At 32.9% G+C, this 18,060-nt stretch overlaps 1 protein-coding gene and 1 long non-coding RNA gene across 6 annotated transcripts in view; one reads left to right on the top strand and one right to left on the bottom strand.

Annotated features, from left to right (window-relative positions):
* Positions 1-2,572: 2,572 nt before the first annotated feature.
* LOC141452792 (estradiol 17-beta-dehydrogenase 11-like) lies at positions 2,573-12,835 on the top strand. 3 transcript variants are annotated; one of them, XM_074125226.1, is made up of 8 exons: positions 2,573-2,712; positions 5,676-5,874; positions 5,955-6,284; positions 8,506-8,635; positions 10,744-10,867; positions 12,171-12,284; positions 12,366-12,499; positions 12,623-12,835. In XM_074125226.1, the coding sequence occupies exons 1-7, from the start codon at positions 2,699-2,701 to the stop codon at positions 12,484-12,486; spliced, it is 1,032 nt and encodes a 343-aa protein (XP_073981327.1). In that variant the 5' UTR covers positions 2,573-2,698; the 3' UTR covers positions 12,487-12,499; positions 12,623-12,835. The 3 variants fall into 3 exon arrangements, with proteins under 3 accessions (XP_073981327.1, XP_073981326.1, XP_073981328.1); XM_074125225.1 differs by having other exon boundaries at positions 12,366-12,835; XM_074125227.1 differs by lacking the exon at positions 2,573-2,712 and adding an exon at positions 3,213-3,351 and having other exon boundaries at positions 12,366-12,835.
* LOC141452794 (uncharacterized) overlaps positions 3,145-18,060 on the bottom strand; it is a 42,635-nt gene continuing 27,719 nt past the window's right edge. The window contains exons 7-9 of one of the 3 annotated variants that reach the window (XR_012457625.1): positions 17,739-18,037; positions 13,150-13,368; positions 3,145-3,275 (exon numbers count right to left, since the gene is read on the bottom strand). This is a non-coding gene — a long non-coding RNA (uncharacterized lncRNA). Of the gene's footprint in view, positions 3,276-8,806; positions 9,804-13,149; positions 13,369-17,738; positions 18,038-18,060 lie in introns of those variants that run through there. The other 2 variants (XR_012457623.1, XR_012457624.1) reach the window with 2 other exon arrangements.

Genomic DNA, 18,060 nt, shown 5'->3' with positions numbered 1-18,060 from the left:
TTAAAAATTACTCCCACAAGGAGATCCTAGGACAGAATCCAGCTGACTACCCACCCTTAGGCTTCCTCTTCCTAGGAGCCATAAAAAGCAATTTTTCTCTTTATAGAACTGAATCCCAGTTCATTTTTTATTAAGTTGGTACCTCCTATAACAAGATTTCCCACAACGTGGCATTTTCAAGGAACGTATCTACCGCGTTGTAGCAGGCCTACCTGTATATTAACATTCTTAAACAGATCAATATGTGAAAGCACTTATTATCAAGTGTATGAGGAAATCAAATATAGTTTAAAAGTGAAAAGTGGGAACATGGCTAAATGAAGTATGACAAAGTATGAAACTAAGAATGGAAGAAGGAAGATAGTAAAAACTATCTTCTATGGAAGGTGGTAGTTAAAAACTAATGAAATAGAACATTAAAACTAGCGTAATGCTGTAAAAGTATTACATATTCAAGTTACCACACAGACAAATGTTTGTTCTATAGTAACACTTTATTTTTATTACACATTCCTCGAATTGTAAGAAATCAGATCACTTAGTTCGGAAACTAACTTTCACTTCTTTCTGCAGCAGGTGGAATATGGATATGGTTGCGAGTTTTCTAAGTTCAAATTTTACAAAAAATATTTCATAGGTTAAGTGAATGACAAAACAAATTATTTTAAAGCCTGGTCTACAAATGATTTATGTAACTATCAATTGAAAACTGAAAAAGTTTATAGTTCAGATGGCACTTATAGAAAATCTGAAAGCAATTCTAATGGAATTCAAGATGTATTCGCTTGTAAGTCCAGCGCACTACCGCTAACCGTACCACTACTACATTATTAAAGCAATAACTCTAAATATGGTAAACTAATCATTACGTTTCTTCAGATTTCTAAGTATTATTGGTAAATTAATAAAAAATAAAATGAAATATGCCCAAATCGTCAGTAACATAATGACAAATCACAAAGAGTGATGAAAAAAATACTTTTGGGCACTAGATGTGACATCAAGATTCCTTTAACAATAGGATTGATTATAGTGAAACGTTCAATATTGAATCTAAACACACTTTCATTTAGTTTTACGTTTAATTTCTGCGGTAAAAGAAAGATATGAGACTTCATACAGATTAAACCATATACCAAATATGTATATAAACTATATTTTAAAAATTTAAGTAATGTATGCATGAAGAAGCTGGAGGCTAATGTCTTGCAGCTTCCCCTAACTAGATATAAAAAAAATTATTTGAAAAATACAAATTTGTAAGTATCAACAATTTCTTACATGTTATTTCTGACTGCAACCGCAGCTGAAGTCTTATGGGCTCTCTTTCCCCCCTCTCTCGCACCACCCTCTCGGAAAAAGAAGCTTGTGCTGGTCGCTGATATGCACGATTGTTCCTTGGGTAGAAGCCGTAACTCCAAATCTGACTGAGATGAGACTGCTCAAGAAGATTCAGTTCAGTGAAACGAATTCGCTGGTGGAACATTTTGATTCCTGCAAAATTAGTCAAATTAAAATTAAAACAATGTATACTCTTTTTAATAACTTTATTGAACTTTGTAATTAAAAAGAAAAAGTAACATAAGACAGGACATAAGCAGGCATAAGGAGAACAAACAAACAGGATAGAAGACACACCGACGTTATATTATAAAACAATGTAAAAAAATATAATTGTCTATATAATTTAGAAAAGTAAGATATCGCAATCTAGACACGAGGAGTTTGAAAAATATATAAATAGGTCATTAGGTTCATTGAAAATGTGAAAGAATAAATTAAAGATTAAAGTATCCAAAAAGAATAAATTTCCTTAATGTTTGATATCTCTCTCTCTCTCTCTCGTAATCGAAACGTTCTACCAAAAATTTATTTTTTACTTTTGACCCTAGCCGACCAATTGAAATTCGTAAAAATAAAGTACCTTTTTACAGTTCATCAAGAGACACATTTTGCGTTTCTTCATAGATTTTAAATTTTATTAGCTTTCCAACAAATTGTCCTCTTCCACGGACTTTATATAAATTATTGTTTTGTAATATTCAAATGTTAACATTAATTTATTTATTAAACTGCTGTTTATAATTTTGGCAATGGTATCACTAATGAAAGTGTGAACTACTGGAAAAACCCCTCTGGACACCACTCTATGCGCATATTATCCAGAGATCGTATCTCTAATTTAATTCTTATTCGTACCTTCGTAATAAGTTAAGAGAATATTAATTGTATACACTTTTTATTTCCTTTATTCAATTAAATCGTTTTGTATATTTAAAAAATATGTATGTATAATACATATTATATATATATATATATGTATAAGCTTTTTCTATGCGCTAATGGCTTCAGATATCAATGCCCAAAAAAAGAAGCTTTTTCATATAGTTATGATTTACTATTTTACACATATGTGTGTCGTAAAGTAAAAAGCCTCTAGTTTTAAGCAAATTAAATTAATAATAATAATCATTATTATTATTATTTTTGGACTTAAGTACACATATACTCCATACATTTAAAATCTATATACTTTATAATAATATTATATAAATTTATGTCATTCTGCGTGCGCATAAATTTTTGTTTCATGCTTTAGGGGGAGATTACATAGTGGGGACGCTGTTTATGCTACCAGAGAACTACAGAAAAGTGAAAGCCTGTGTTCAGTGTACGGAGTACACGGTTACTGATAGATATGTCCGGAGATAGGTAAGAAAAAAAATATTATATTCAAATAAATACGCGCACAAAAATTTAAATCTTAGTAATTATTAAAATTTATAATAATAGGTATTTCGACATCCTGAAAGAGTGTGACAGGTTAAAAAATCCTGAGGGTGTCAGGATCGGCTAAAAAAAAAATCGAATTTGCTAAAATTGAAAAAATTAAAAGATTTCTCCTTAGAAAACTGTTATTCCGTTTTATGTTATTATAATACATAACTAATTATGTTCTGAAGATGGATTTTTTTTGTTTGTTTTGTTTTTTTGGGTGCTGCACAGAAAATATACTTAGTTTGAAACAGATGTACAGTAGCCATTATAGAGAACACCTCAAAAAAAGTGAACAATCCTACAAGTGGTGCTATAATTTCGGACAATTGGTGATGTGACAACTGAAGAATACCTTAAGTCAGCAGTGTTCTTTCTAAGGCGCATCAACGTTTGGTGCCTTCTTATGAGGTGTCGGCCACTGAACGGCGTGTCCTCTAATAGTAATCAGTTCTTAGAGCAGTGCCGGCTTTCGGACAGCGTCCACTAATGCACAATACCTGGAATGCGAGAAAAGTTCTTTTATTAAAACATTCATTTCCATTTTCTCTATCCAAACATAAAAATTGACGGAAAGTAATATATCTTTCATTTTCATTTAATATAACTGATACTAATTAAATTTAAAGTATAATAAAATAATTCATTAAGTAGCCCAACAAGTTTTTTAGAAGTTACAAATATTCGTTTCTTAGGTCTAAATGCAAAAAAAAAAAAAATCTTGAACTGCAGCTATGAATTGGTCAACATTGTTCAAGTCGTCACCCTCATACAAATGACCTTTTAATCGGACCGAGTGATAGTCAGATATTGCCAGGTAGGAGGTGTATGCAGGGTGAGGTAACAGTTCAATTCCGTAATGTTCTTAATTTTTTTGCAAGATCTGTTCAGATATGTGAAACAGTACATTACTATTCTATTAGAAGAAAATACTCATTATCCTTTCAATAGATCCGGATATTTTTGAGCCAAAGTTACAATTTTTGTTTTTCATCTGGCAATAGAAGGATAAACCAGGAATCATTCCTAACTGGAAAAGAAAAGCACTACTAAATTCAAACAGCATGCCAAAGAACATGTTACAAGAAAAACCCTTTTATTTTATTTCACTATTTTTACAACAGAACATCCGAGTAACTAAACAAGAACGGCTAAATTATTAATAGATATAGAAATATAACTTAAATACTTAGGAATTTAGACTTTAAGAGCACTTAGTAGTAACTCATTTAATGACTGGAATGAATAGAACTTATGAGCAAATTCACAAATATAAAATATACGTAGAACTAGACATTTATTTATTTGATTATATGTATTACGTTTCTGCAATACATAAATGAACTCGAGCTGATGTGACAACTGAAGAATACCTTAAGTCAGCAGTGTTCTTTCTAAGGCGCATCAACGTTTGGTGCCTTCTTTGAAGCCAATGCCAAAAAAAGAAAACAAAAAAAAAAAAAAACTCGAGCTAGTTAACAAACACAAAACCAGAACAAAATCATATAAGCAGATTCCTGGAAAAAACACAAAAACTACTTTAAAAATAAAAATAAGTTAATTTTGTCCTTTATTTGAAAAAAAAAAACTTAGTGAGCTTGACTTAAAATGTTATAAACGTTAAATTTAATTATTAAAATTGGTTCAGAATGCGCGTGGATTTCCATAAAAAATAAGTCAAATAGTATGACTTTAATTTGACTCAAATTACATACTACTTTAGGATCATGTGTATTATTCTTTTTTATTAAAAGAGAATGTACAAAAGTACGGACTAATCCAAAAAATTTTTAGTGTAAAAAAAAATGATTATAATACAGACATATTATATTAAAAGAGGAACTAATAATTAGTTTGTCAATAATCAATGACAACTCTGACTGTTCTAAATATTAATTTGATATTAAATTTGTTTAATAGTCGAAGGATTCCAGATCTTTCAATAAAACCCACTTGTTGAAGATCACGGGCTGAATCCAGCTGCTGGCCGTAAAATTTTCTCTTTCTAGGAGCTTCTTACAGCTCACTGTTCTGGGCGCCTTTAACCTCAGATGTTGACGCTCGTTAAATACGAAAAAAGCAATCAGTGTAGTAAACGACTAAAATTAGACCCTAGTCATTTTAAAGTCTTATAAAGCCGTTTCATTGTCTTCTTTTGAAAAAAATAAAATAAACCCTAAGGTTCTTTAGTAAATTTTTTGACTTGGCCTCATTACCTGCTAACCGTATCCAAAAACTGTGCCTGACTTGTGTTTTATATTTTCTAAATTTCCTTTTCGAATGATCAGCCTTTCGTCTGATTCTGCTATTACAAAGTTGCTGGTTTACAGTAAAACGAGTAAAGTGGGTTGTTCCAGTATGTAATGCAGTTGAGAGTATCAGTTTACAGTTGTGCACTTTTGTTTGGTGCAGACTGTACAGCTTCCGTCAGTGTATGTACTGACGTTCTGCGCCCTAATCTGACTTACTTTCCGAGAAGTTGGTAACAACATTCTTGAATTTTTGTAACCAACGCTGAGCTGATCTTTAATGAGCACCTTCAAAATATTTTTCTGGTCGCTACGGGTTCAGAACAACCTTTTTCTCAATGACGTCTTAGGATCACTTAAGTTTCATAGAAGTGAAACAGATTTTTTTCGGTTGGTTCACTTTATCTTCACAGGTGAATAATTATTGTATCAACTAAGTTATAGTAAAATAAACAAGTTTTGGAGGTCATAAATGCAATAAAACTTGAAAAATTTGTCACACTAAAAGATTTAAGATTAAATTTTAAGAAAGAAAATAAAAATTTCTCTTAAGAAAATAAAAGGTAAAGCAAATCTAGAAAAATGCACTAAACTCGTTTGTAAAAAACAAAACATAAAATTACTTTAGTACATGCTCCTCTTAATTTCTAGAAAAATTGAGTTGTTTACTTCCAAAGAAGATACTGAATGTGATCAAAAGAAACGAAATGACCGACCTGAAGCAGTTATAAATTACAAAATTATTCTTAGAGTCGCTATAGAACTAATTTTCATGTTACCCATACTTTTATATAAAAGTGTGAAGAATTTGTTTAAAAAATCTAAATCTGTCAATGGAAAAATCTGTTTGGTTAGTTATTTTCTTATGTTAAAAATTAATAATAATAATTTTATTTCGTGTGCTAAATATTTTACTCTTATCAATCACAGGTGACTGGTACAGGCAGGGGTTTAGGTCGAGAGTTAGCTATAAAATTGGCTACTTTAGGCGCTACAGTTGTCTGCGTGGACATTAGAGAAAATGCTAACAATGAAACTGTGCATATGATAACAAAAACAGGCGGTAAAGCATATGGATACACCTGTAATTTAGCCAAACATGATGAAGTAATTAAGTTGGCTGAAAAAGTTCAGAAAGAAGTTGGTCAGGTATTTTTGTTGCTGAATAATGCTGGACTGATAATGGTCCACATTGGTGGCAAATGGCCAACAGAAGAAGTTACCAGTATGTTTAATGTTAACACGATGAGTCATTGTTGGGTAAGTTGATAGATATAATTACGATCATATAAATAATTATAAATCAGCTTAATTTATGGCACACTCTCAAGTCTACGCTCAGTATTAGGCATTAATTAGGCAAATATCAAATCCATTGGTGAAGTTGAGGAAAAGTTAAGAGTCTCAAGTTCCCCAAACTACGCGTCTCAGATTCCCCAACTCGTAAATATGACAATTTTCGATATAAACGTCACGAAAATTGAATTAGAAAGTGCGGAATCTTTCCAATGAACGTGAGTCTCGTTCCAAGATGGTTGCTAGACATAAGCAGAATGTTCACACTTTTTCGCCGACTATGAATCAGATTTCAGATTGTGATTAGCTATTTAATCAGATATGGTATACGACCGAATCACCTGGAGGAACAATTCAAGTTCCTTACTGATAAGCTCTTCCTATTTCTTTCTTCTCTTTAACAGTTTGTAAGCCACTCCTGATGAGTTTTGGCTCTGGTCCATCAACTTTTTACTCTCTTAACACTTAGTATCCACTTCTCTTTCAGCCTGTAGGCACCAGGCTTGTTGTGCAACAGTTTTTAGGCTTTTACCACATTGCCATCCTGTCTACGTGGCCTAACATTTTAATTTTGTTGTATCGATATATTTGACAGAGTCGATCTCCCAAAGTTCTTTTAATTCCCCTTTTTGGGAGATCTTCCATTTTCCACAGGACCAAAAATCATTCTCAGCATATTTCTTTCGCAAACGAAAAGGACTTTTATTTATCTTAGATGCGATTCCCTGTTTCATGATTTATTGAATTATGTCAATAAACAATTACTTTTAACGTTTTATATCGGTACAGATACATCTACCTATATTTTTTGTAGGGAAAACCCACATCAACTTCAGCTACCATTCTTGATTTCTTTCCATTTTTTATGTCATCATTTCATTTTTTATAGTTACGGTTTAGGCTAAGTAAGATGATTTATTTTGCTGATTTTTAAGATATTGATCCACCAAAAATGAATTATTTAATCGAAATAAATGAAGTACTGAAACTTTAGTTTCATTCTCATATGTGATGTACACGGCCATCAAACTATTTCGAATAATGATGGACTTTTTTAAAAAAAAGTTTACACAATGTAGTATAGATTTACATGCACAAAACTAACAGTCAACAGTCCTAAGATTTCTAGGATTACTAACTATATGAAATGAAAAAATTTAAAAAAAAAAAAAATAATAGTACAAACTATTAGAAATAAAAAGTAATTTCTAGCAATAAACATTTCAATCTTCTTGAAGCACAAACAAACATAATGACAGGTATTAATTAATTAAAACTATGTATAAAATAAAGTTGTAAAATAAAACGTAACTACCCATGCTCTAGTTACGATATTACTGAACACTTTTCCTCAATAGTAAGTCCTATTTACAATTACGCGAGGTATGTATCAATTATCTCCGTTGCATTACATAAGAAACTGGACACTTCTAATTATGTTTTTTTTTTTCTTGACCTTCTTTACGTGAAGTTTAGCCATTCAAGAACACATGGCTAAACAATTATATAAATAATAGTTAATATTTCCAGCAGCTGACCCTAAGATTTTCTCTTCCTAGGAGCTTCTTACAGCTCACTGTCCGGTGATGGACAGTGTTGTCTGTAACGAGAGAACACTGTCCGGAGGCCGGCAGTGCACTGGAAAAAGCTCCGGGCGCTAATAACCTCAGCTGTTGATGCGCCAAAAAAAAAAAAAAAAAAAAAAAAAAAAAAAAAAAAAAAAAAAAAAAAATAGTTAATATTACTTTTAAAGAAATTATAAATCACTTCCTAATCAGCTGGAGGACATAAAGCGTTCTATTTGAAATATAGAAATAGAACATAATCTACTCAATTTCAAACATTATTCTCTTATTTCTGATTAAAATTTAATTTCGAAACTTTGGCAAGATTTCAACACTTTCTTCACTTAGTGAGAGATAGTAAAAATGATATCTAGAAATTGCAATGTTTAATGTAAAATAGTATTTATGTCTAAAAATAAACATTGGTTAGAAAACTAAATATTGACTAATAGTAAACTTCGATTTATCTTAAAATTAATGCAGAATGTTCTTCTGGTTCCTTCCACTACACTTAATTGGTAGTAGGACGTTAAGCTCCGACTGAAAAAATTGAGAATTTCTTTATTGCATAGTAGAAATGCAATATGTGACAATTAATAGTAAAGATAAATTTGTTTCAGATGATCAACGCATTTTTGCCTGCAATGAAGAAACATAATGAAGGACATATAGCAAATGTTATTTCAATAAGCTCTTTTTTTCCAATGCCGTTACTTTCTATATACGGTGCAACCAAAGCTGCAGCTGACTGTATGTATTTACAATTCAATTATTATTATTCAATTATTTCTATTATTATTACTTAGAATTTAGATTTATACACAAATGTCCCCGTTCATTGTGAAACTTAGACTAAGTTAAGTTTTTAACTATTTAGTAGGAGATTTATTTAAATTATTAAACTACGTTGCCCCAGAGTAAATAAAATTAGAATTGAACTTTCAATTTCTTTATTTAGAACAGAGATATGAGAATAAGGTGTAAAGAATTGGAGGAGATACGTAAACTACCTAATGGTAGTATGTACTCTCTTTTTGAATGATCCAGAAACCATTGGTCAGTCACGAACGAAATCTTGGAGCCACTGGTGGTTCAGTCAGCGCGGTGGATAATAAAGAAAAGTAAAAGAGGCGACAGTCTGTAGAAAAAGATTCACTCACTCACTCTCTTCGGCGCTACAGCCCTTGTAGGGCCTTGGCCTCACTCAACACTTTATCCCAGTCGGATCTATCCATTGCTTTCCTTCGCCACTGTCTGACGCGTAGTTTATCCAAGTCCTCCTCCACTTTCTCCAGCCATTTCAATCTCGGCCTCCCTCTAGGTCTACGCCCACCGGGATGACCCTCATAGGCCTTTCGCGGAGCTCTTCCTTCCTCCATCCGGTGTAGGTGTCCCAGCCAACGTAGTCTTCCGATCTTTATACCTTTGACCACATCTGCCTCCTCGTACAACGCCATCAACTCTGCATTTTTTCTACTTCTGTACGTGCCATTCTCCACTACTGGGCCATAAATTATTCTTAATACTTTCCTTTCCCAGCATCGGAGAGCACGTTCATCAGCTGCCGTAAGAGTCCATGTTTCTGAGCCATAAAGGAGCACAGGTTTTATGATGGTCTTGTATATCACTATCTTGGCCTTTCGGGACACATTTCTATTTCGGAGGGTTGCGCTCAACGCCCACAGACATCTGTTTGCTGCAGCAATTCTATTTATAATGTCTTCTCTTATTTCATTTTTGGACGTTAGCGTAGCTCCTAAATACTTAAAACTTTTCACCCCCTCAAAACTGTGCTGTGAAGCCTGCAGGTTGCCATACCTTCTTGCCCTTCTTGTGGTTACTAAGTACTTCGTCTTGAGCTCATTTACCTTTAGACCAAACGGTGCAGCACCACTTTCCAATTCGGCGATTAGGATGACTAAAAAAGATTAGGATGATGAAATAGTGTAGATGCTATTTTGACTTAGCGTGTTATATGAAAAGCATACTATATGTAAAGTATGCTCCGGTTGTTATGATGAGTAATGTGTTTGTGATGTAAGAGTTAAACTAAGGATGAAATTAAAACAAACAAATAGTAAATAAAACACTAAAGAAGAAATAATTGGCTAATTAAATAATAATGCGAGAAGAGATGAATAGCACGAAAGCACAACTATTTCTGCTTGCTACAAGTCTCCTACCAAATATGAGTGGGGGGGATGACATTTGCATGGCCGATAGCTGGTCTCAGTAATGACTGAAGACATACCTTCACCACTTGAAGTACTGATTTCGCCATCCTGATTTCTTAAATTATACATTTGAATTAATTTGTTATCATCTTCGCGCTTAACTAATTGTATCTGCGTATTATTTGACATCCCAGCGAAGGACCAACAGAATTAAGCTAAGCCAGTTTATATTTAACCTACATTTCAAGTTTTTACAAGGTTCCTTTCTAGTTATGCAAGTTAAAAAAAAAAAAAAAAAAAAAAAGAATTACTCGCATAAGTTGAAGGAAATAAGATTGGTCACCATCTTCGCCTGAGCAATCCCAGCTCAGAACTATTGCCAACAGGAACACAAGAAAAAGCTTATCAGCAAGAGAAGTACTAAACTGGTAGACAGAGATTTCTCACTAAGAAGTACACAGGCTTAAGCCTGCTTTTTTCGACTCTTTTAATGTTGAAAGTGCTAAAGGTAGTTGGCAGAAGGGTTGATGGAATTCATGACAGATACGTGTACACAACTTAGACCTTCCCATTATCCCGAGTTTAATTCGACACACACAGGCAAACATCTGCATAACCTATATTTAACCAAAACGTATGTTGTCGGCTGTAAAATGCGGATTTAACACCTGAGTTTATTTTCAGATATGTTATGTGCACTTCGCATGGAATTAAATTTTTACAAGAATAATAAAATTGTAGTAAGTGGTGTATATCCTAGTATCGTGAACACCAGCCCAGACATTGAATATCTGTATGCAAAGGGCAAGTAAGTAATAAATCTAACTTCTACATTCTAAACTACATTTTTTCAACTTTTTTATCTGAAATTTAATTATAAACTGCCTAGAGAGATGTAAAAACAATAAGTACGGAAACTCAAAATTTATTACGTTTTTTCTATCACGAGCAATAACTGTCACTAAGTTGAAATTAAAAAAAAAAAAAAAATTGTATATCTCCTTCGTCTTTGTATACATACAGATATATAACTTTTATAATAAAAACATTCTCAGGAAAATTCTGAAAATATCCGAAGATGGGGCGAGCTTTCTTTTAAGTGTAATTTTATTGGTAATGTATGCTATAACGTTAGTGAGGATTAGATTGGAAGATATAATTTTGTGGTTAAAGAAAATGGAATAGTGGAAGTGAGAATTTCTCCCAAAAGTTCAGTTTTTCGCAACTTTCTCGGAAATCACTATAACTGATATATTTAAACTAAGAATATTAGCTATACACATAAGACGCTAGAACGTTTCTTTAAACTTTTTTCCAGAAAAATTATTTCTAAGACAGTTCCAAAGAAAGCGGAAAAGTTTGGAGATTGTTCGTTTCACAGGGAAGAGTGAATCTCTAGAATGATTATTTCTGCTTAAACTATTGATAGGTGTTGGATTAATATCTTTCAATTTTATCCGATGTAGTAAGCATGTTTATTTTATTCTTGAACGAGTTAGTGAGTCGGCAAGAGTAGTGCGAGAGGGTAGCGTAAGTGAAGTCAAAATCTATACACCAAATTTATTAACCAAGATCTCTGATTATAGATGAAAGTCCAAAATCGGTCAGGAATCAATAAACATGGACGCCTCGACAGATAAAATCAAAGAGATTATTTTAACATTCGTAAGTCAATTTAGATTCATTTGCCTAGCCAGAAAGCCATAGGTTCATCCTCTAATATAACCACAATTCGACATATAGCGTTGGTTTGGGAGAATCCTTGAATTATTGTTGCTCAAGGAAAATATATTCTAAACCTTTTTTACTTTTTGTTAGAAGGTAGTTGTATCCTCTTTAAAAATCCACTGATCTTCAGCGAAAACACTAAGTTAATATCCTCTTTTAACCTTCGTGTCTTCGCGAGAAATTTTCGCATAAAACTTGCATTATTTTGGTAATAATTTCTCATCAGTAAGAACATTACGCATACAAAGAACTTCGTGTAAATTTTTCCATAACTTTCGTTCTATCAGTTGTAATAATCATAATTATTATTATTATTATTATTAATTATAATTATTATTATTAATGTTACCCGAACATTGACTAATATAACAAAAAAAATTCAGCTTAGGGATGCTGCAAGTAGAAGAAGCAGCTGAACAAACAATTAAAGGAATCTTATATGACAAAAAAACCATAGTAGTACCCGGATATATGAATTTTATTATGAATTGGGGCAAGTAAGTAAGCATGAAGCTAAATTGATCTCAATCAAGAGTTGATATGTAAATAGATATTCATATTTAATACTTAATTTGCAGGTTGTTACCAGAATTTCTGGTAATAAAGTTGTACACAATTCTAAACATTTGCGCAAATTTTCCCACAGATAAGTACAAAGAAAATATGCCATTTTATGAAATATTAGACAAATGTACCTAGCATTAAAGCACAGGTTAATTATTTTAAAAACCTTTGTGGACAAGTGTCTTCATACATTTACATAACTTTATTTATTATTATTATTATTATTATTTTTATTGATATTATTATTTTTATTATTAATATTTTATTTAAGGCGCGTCAACATCTAAGGTAATTGGTGCCCGGAATTTTTTTCATTGCACTGCCGGCTTTCGGTCAGTGTTCTCTCGATCTGCCCATCACCGAACAGTGAGCTGTAAGAAGCTCCTTGGAAGAGAAAATCTAAGGGCCTCACGAGAAAGATATTATAAGGACTTCAATTAATTTAAAATTAATTTTAATATATAATAGATGGATTTATTTACAATTCGAAAAGAGATAGAGGACTTTCATTCAATACTTCATTATTTGTAACTTCTTTTTCAATAAAAATTAACTGCAGATTTTAATGTCGCCCATGAATCATTGTTAACGAACCTTGTTAGGATAATTCGAATCGTGGCATACAATAAAAAAATTATATTAGTGAAACCGCGCTATTTCTTAACTGCCTGAATTAATTTATGAAACGATTCTAAAGCTACAATGATTTTTTGGATATAATTGAACAAAAAATTATTTTACTCAGTGATATTAAAAAAAATAGTTTCAATAATGTTTTGTTTTCTTTTAATTTTTTACCTCAACTATTCTGAAACACCATTGAAGTTCATGAATTATGAAATATCAGTAAAAGAAGAAAGGCTTGGAATTTCTGCGATCTTCTTATTATTACTCTTCAGAACTTCGGTCAACCGGGCTGAGATGAAAGCGCCCATGGAAGCTTCTTCATCACCATTTAATCCATGGTATAATCAGAGCGTTATCAGGTAATAAAGTTACGCTCACAGCTATAGTCGCCTGAAAAAGCAAACCTCATAAAACAAAATCAAACTTTGGCTGTGTAAGAAAGAATTAGACCAAGGTATTTAAGTATTAATTAAGTACTATAAACCAGTACTTGTTTTAAATAGAAAATATTGATAACAACTATTAACTAGTATCAATGAACTAGCATCTATGCCTGGTACATGTTGACCTTGCTAAGTAATGTGGCATAACATAATCTGGAGCAATCATTCACACGGCTCCCTCTCACTCTATTTTTTTAAATGCAAAATTATTTAAATTTAAAATTCTAAAGGAAACATTACTAGAAATTAATACTTGTTAAAAATATTAAAAATACTTTCAGCAAAGTGGATTTTGTTGGAAATTCCTAACTTGCATTACAGTTCGTCTGAAATAACAGCATTCACATTAAATGTATGCGATATTTATTATGGAAACAATGAGACGAACTCTCTTGGGCTAAGTTTGTCCTCTCATTTGAATTTGGATTTTTTTCCCCCCTCGATTGACATAGAATATAAATCATTTCCTGGAACTATACAGAATACACAGTATGGAGGTGAATTTTGTTTTAAGCCAGCTCTCTGTTTGAATGTCATCATAAAAAGCTTTTCAGCTCTCACTACGAATGGAGAGTCATGAAAGCGTTGACCGCCATCCTCAGCGATTCTGTGTGGTTTATGAACATCACAATGTCTTAAGAAGATGATGTGGCGAAAAAGGGTAACCAAAGATTTGATTTGTATGGCTTGGCCTCTAGCCTCAATTTACGGCCAGAGCAAGAGGCAATAATCATTGACCATTTAAATCTTATGACTGAAGAAAACTAAATCCAGAATCGCTATGTACCCATAGATCTAAGAACTATTGGCAATAATAAGTAATTTTAGCACGGGTACAAACTGTTTTTAAAATTCTGATGACAAGTGGTATCTAAAAACCAAAATTTATTTCGTCTAGAGCTTTTAGAGCTTACAGGAAATGAAGAGACACAGCCCTGGTGCTTGAGTTTCCTTTGGAAAGGAATTTTAACCCTTCGGCGACATATAATGTCTACACGTGTACTCAAGGAACCAAGGATGTACGTCACAGGAGTAGTGAAGAGAAAAACACCAGAGAAAAGTTCTTTTAGGTAATCACTTTCATCAAGGTCACTATAGTTTGAGCGCACATTTTTACAAGGATCTATATATTTGGATTTTCCTGGAAGAAAAAGGCAAAAATTTGTAAAAACATTTCACTGAAACTGTACTGCAGATAACTTCAGGAGAGTGATGAAAGAGGATGAACACGCTATGAGAAAGCCCATTTCTAGGCAACGGCATTCCACATTTCAAATTACGAGGGTCGTTTGAAAAGTCCGTGCAAAGTCAGAGAGATAGCACTACTGGCGCGTATGGAGGTTATGTTCAGTTAGTAGCATCTCTTGGAAGAACACACACCAAGTTTCAGCCAGATCGGTCTATTTCTTTTTGTTTGGCATTCGTTTGAATCGAGGAAGTCGAGTGATTTTCAAAAAATGGATGAAAAAGAATTTCGTGTGTTGATTAAACACTACTTTATGAAAGGCAAAACGCCTCAGGAGACTAAAGAGAAACTTGATAAACATTATGGTGACTCTGCACCTTCGATTAGAACAGTTTATAAGTGGTTTCAAAATTTTCGGAGTGGCCATATGGGCACAAGTGACGCTGAACGTTCTGGACGCCCTGTTGAGGTTACTACTCCAGAAATTATTGATAAAATCCATGATATGGTGATGGATGACAGAAGAGTGAAGGTGCGTGAGATTGCTAGTGCTGTGGGCATCTCGAATGAACGGGTACATAATATTTTGCATCAACATTTGGACTTGACAAAGCTATCCGCAAGATGGGTGCCGCGATTGCTCACGCTTGATCAAAAACGAAATCGTGTGAAGTGTTGCAAGGACGGTTTGCAGCTGTTCCAGAAGAATCCGCAGGACTTTAAGCGTCATTTCGTCACTGTGGATGAAACATGGATACATCACTACACTCCTGAGACCAAAGAACAATCTAAAGAATGGGTTACCAAGGGGGAATCTGCGCCAAAAAAGGCGAAGACCGTTCCTTCGGCCGGAAAGATTATGGCGACTGTCTTTTGGGATTCGCAAGGAATAATCCTCATCGACTATCTGGAAAAGGGTAAAACTATTACAGGTGCATATTATTCATCGTTATTGAACCGTTTGAAAACCGAGCTGCAAGAAAAACGCCCACGATTGGCCCACAAAAAAGTCCTTTTCCATCACGACAACGCACCAGCTCACACCTCAGCAGTTGTGGTCGCAAAATTAATGGAAATAGGGTTCCAACTCGTTTCACATCCCCCCTATTCTCCAGACTTGGCTCCCTCGGACTACTATTTGTTCCCCAATATGAAGAAATGGCTGGCGGGAAAAAGATTTTATTCAAACGAGGAGGTAATTGCAGAAACGAATGGCTATTTTTCAGACTTGGACAAATCCTATTATTCGGAAGGGATCAACAAACTAAAGCAGCGTTGGACGAAGTGTATAAGCCTAAAAGGAGACTATGTTGAAAAATAAAAAAGGTTTACCTCAAAAAATTAAGTAGTTTTTATTTTTGCACGGACTTTTCAAACGACCCTCGTATTCTTGGATGCTTGACTCGCAATTTTCCATTTCATAATAAACTATAGGAGACAAAGAAATGGCCGATATATGCATATTACATAAACGTGAGGGTTACAAATGATAAAGTTCAGGATTGAAATTGATAATGGGAAAAAGTACAATAATAAAAAGAAACAAAACAGTACGAAAGTTGGTTTGGCAACAGCCACCGCCAAGAATTCGAGTAGAACAAAAACAAAGTTCGAAATCTTCCATAACAAATATTATTATTTCACAAAATATACATATTTAATCACTTCGAAGTTAATAAATTTCTTTCTCTATATAGTTCTTTAAATATTAAATTTTAATTAGATTTTTTTCTTAATTGAATCTTTCTAAAGTTTTGTCAGAGGTAAAGTTCATTCTTGTCATACCAACTATCATACTTTTTTTATTCTACGAATAATATACTATTACTATCTGCCCCACTTTCTCACAACTTTATCAATTTCAATCCTGAACTTTGTCATTCTTTGAATCAAGAAAAAAAAATGCTAAGATAAAAAAAAATTCTAAACATTTATTTTGTTTTTAAATTTGTTTGTATAGCCCTTTAAAAAGACAAGCAAAATAAATTTTGTGGAAAACGACATTGTTTGCGGTAATGATCGAATCTTAAATTCCATTAAATTATTGATTACAGAAGAAACGACTAATTCAAATAACCAGAAATTATCAATTGTTAGCAAAAAGCAATTGAAGGTTCACACTGCCACTACCAATCCATTCAATGGTCTCATTCGGCCTTAAATAAATGAAACGATACAAATGTTGTTTTTAAAGGAAAACAAATATTGCATATTGCAAAAAAAAAAAAAAAAAAAAATTATTAGCGTACCTCGATTAAACATTTCATGACTCGCCCACATAGCTGTCAGTATAAAAACAAAAATTCCAATAACAACATCTGCATGGACAATTCTTTTCACGCAACAATTGAAATGAAATTTTATTTTTTAACCCACATGTTGAAAATGATTGAGTATTTATGCACAAAAGGGCTGAAGTTTGATGAAAATTTAATTAATAGGTAGATCAGTAGCACTTTGAATAGTCCAATTTTTACGTAAATCACGTTTAACTAAAGAATCATAAATATTCAACATTCTTTTTTGTCAATAAACTATATAATGCAGATGTGTTGTCACTTGACAATATAATTTGGCACGAGTTATTAACGAACTGATGATTAATGCCGTCATCTAAAAGTAAGTTTAAGCATTTCCAATAAAAAAGATACTGCAATCTCCAAAAATCTGAATATAGAAATAAACAAAATAGCTGATGTGAATATTCATACGTAATAGCATTAAACTGTAGAAGGAAGAGTGACGTTAGACTTCCCTAGAAACATCACTAAGGTAAATATTTGCCCCCAAAAAAATAACATATTTTTGATTATTTTATCATAACTGGATCCCTGACGAGTTTCGAACTTTCACCCCTTCATCGAAAATAGAGTAATTAGTTTGGCGTAGTGTAGAGCTTTCGACTTCACATATGTTTCCGTTTCGCACTAGACTTCCAACTAGATTCTATCTCTGATGATGAATGTAAGTCCGAAGCCAGTTGGTGATACAGTATGCATGCTATGACGGATAAAATCGCAAGATAATATCCTGACATATTGTATATTTTCTTCACTCTACAAATATCATTTTTGCAAACATTCTATACTTTAATACAATTGATAATTGATTGACGCAAGTATAATACATACACGAACTTAAGGTCAATTCGTAGGAATCATTTTTGAGGAAATTTCAGTTTGTCAATAATTTCAATGTTATGAAATTAACCCTCCATCGGGTGTATTTAATCTGTGAGATTAAGAGGGCGTTTTCTTATTGATAGCAACTCAGGTATTTCTTTGAGTGAGCCATGGCCCTCAGTAGCTTCCTCTTTTACCTTCTTCTAACCGAACGGCCTGTCGGTGTTTTACTCTGAGTTATGTGGTGTTACTTAGCGTCCGCGTAATCTATCAGATTAGTTGCGCCCGACGGTCTTATTCTTTGGGTACTGAAATTGAAAAATCAAAAACT

Source organism: Rhodnius prolixus, unplaced genomic scaffold, assembly GCF_049639745.1.
Source record: "Rhodnius prolixus isolate KJV_2025 unplaced genomic scaffold, Rpr scaffold_3, whole genome shotgun sequence".
Classification (NCBI taxonomy): Eukaryota; Metazoa; Arthropoda; class Insecta; order Hemiptera; family Reduviidae; genus Rhodnius; species Rhodnius prolixus.
This window is presented reverse-complemented; position numbering and strand designations above follow the sequence as displayed.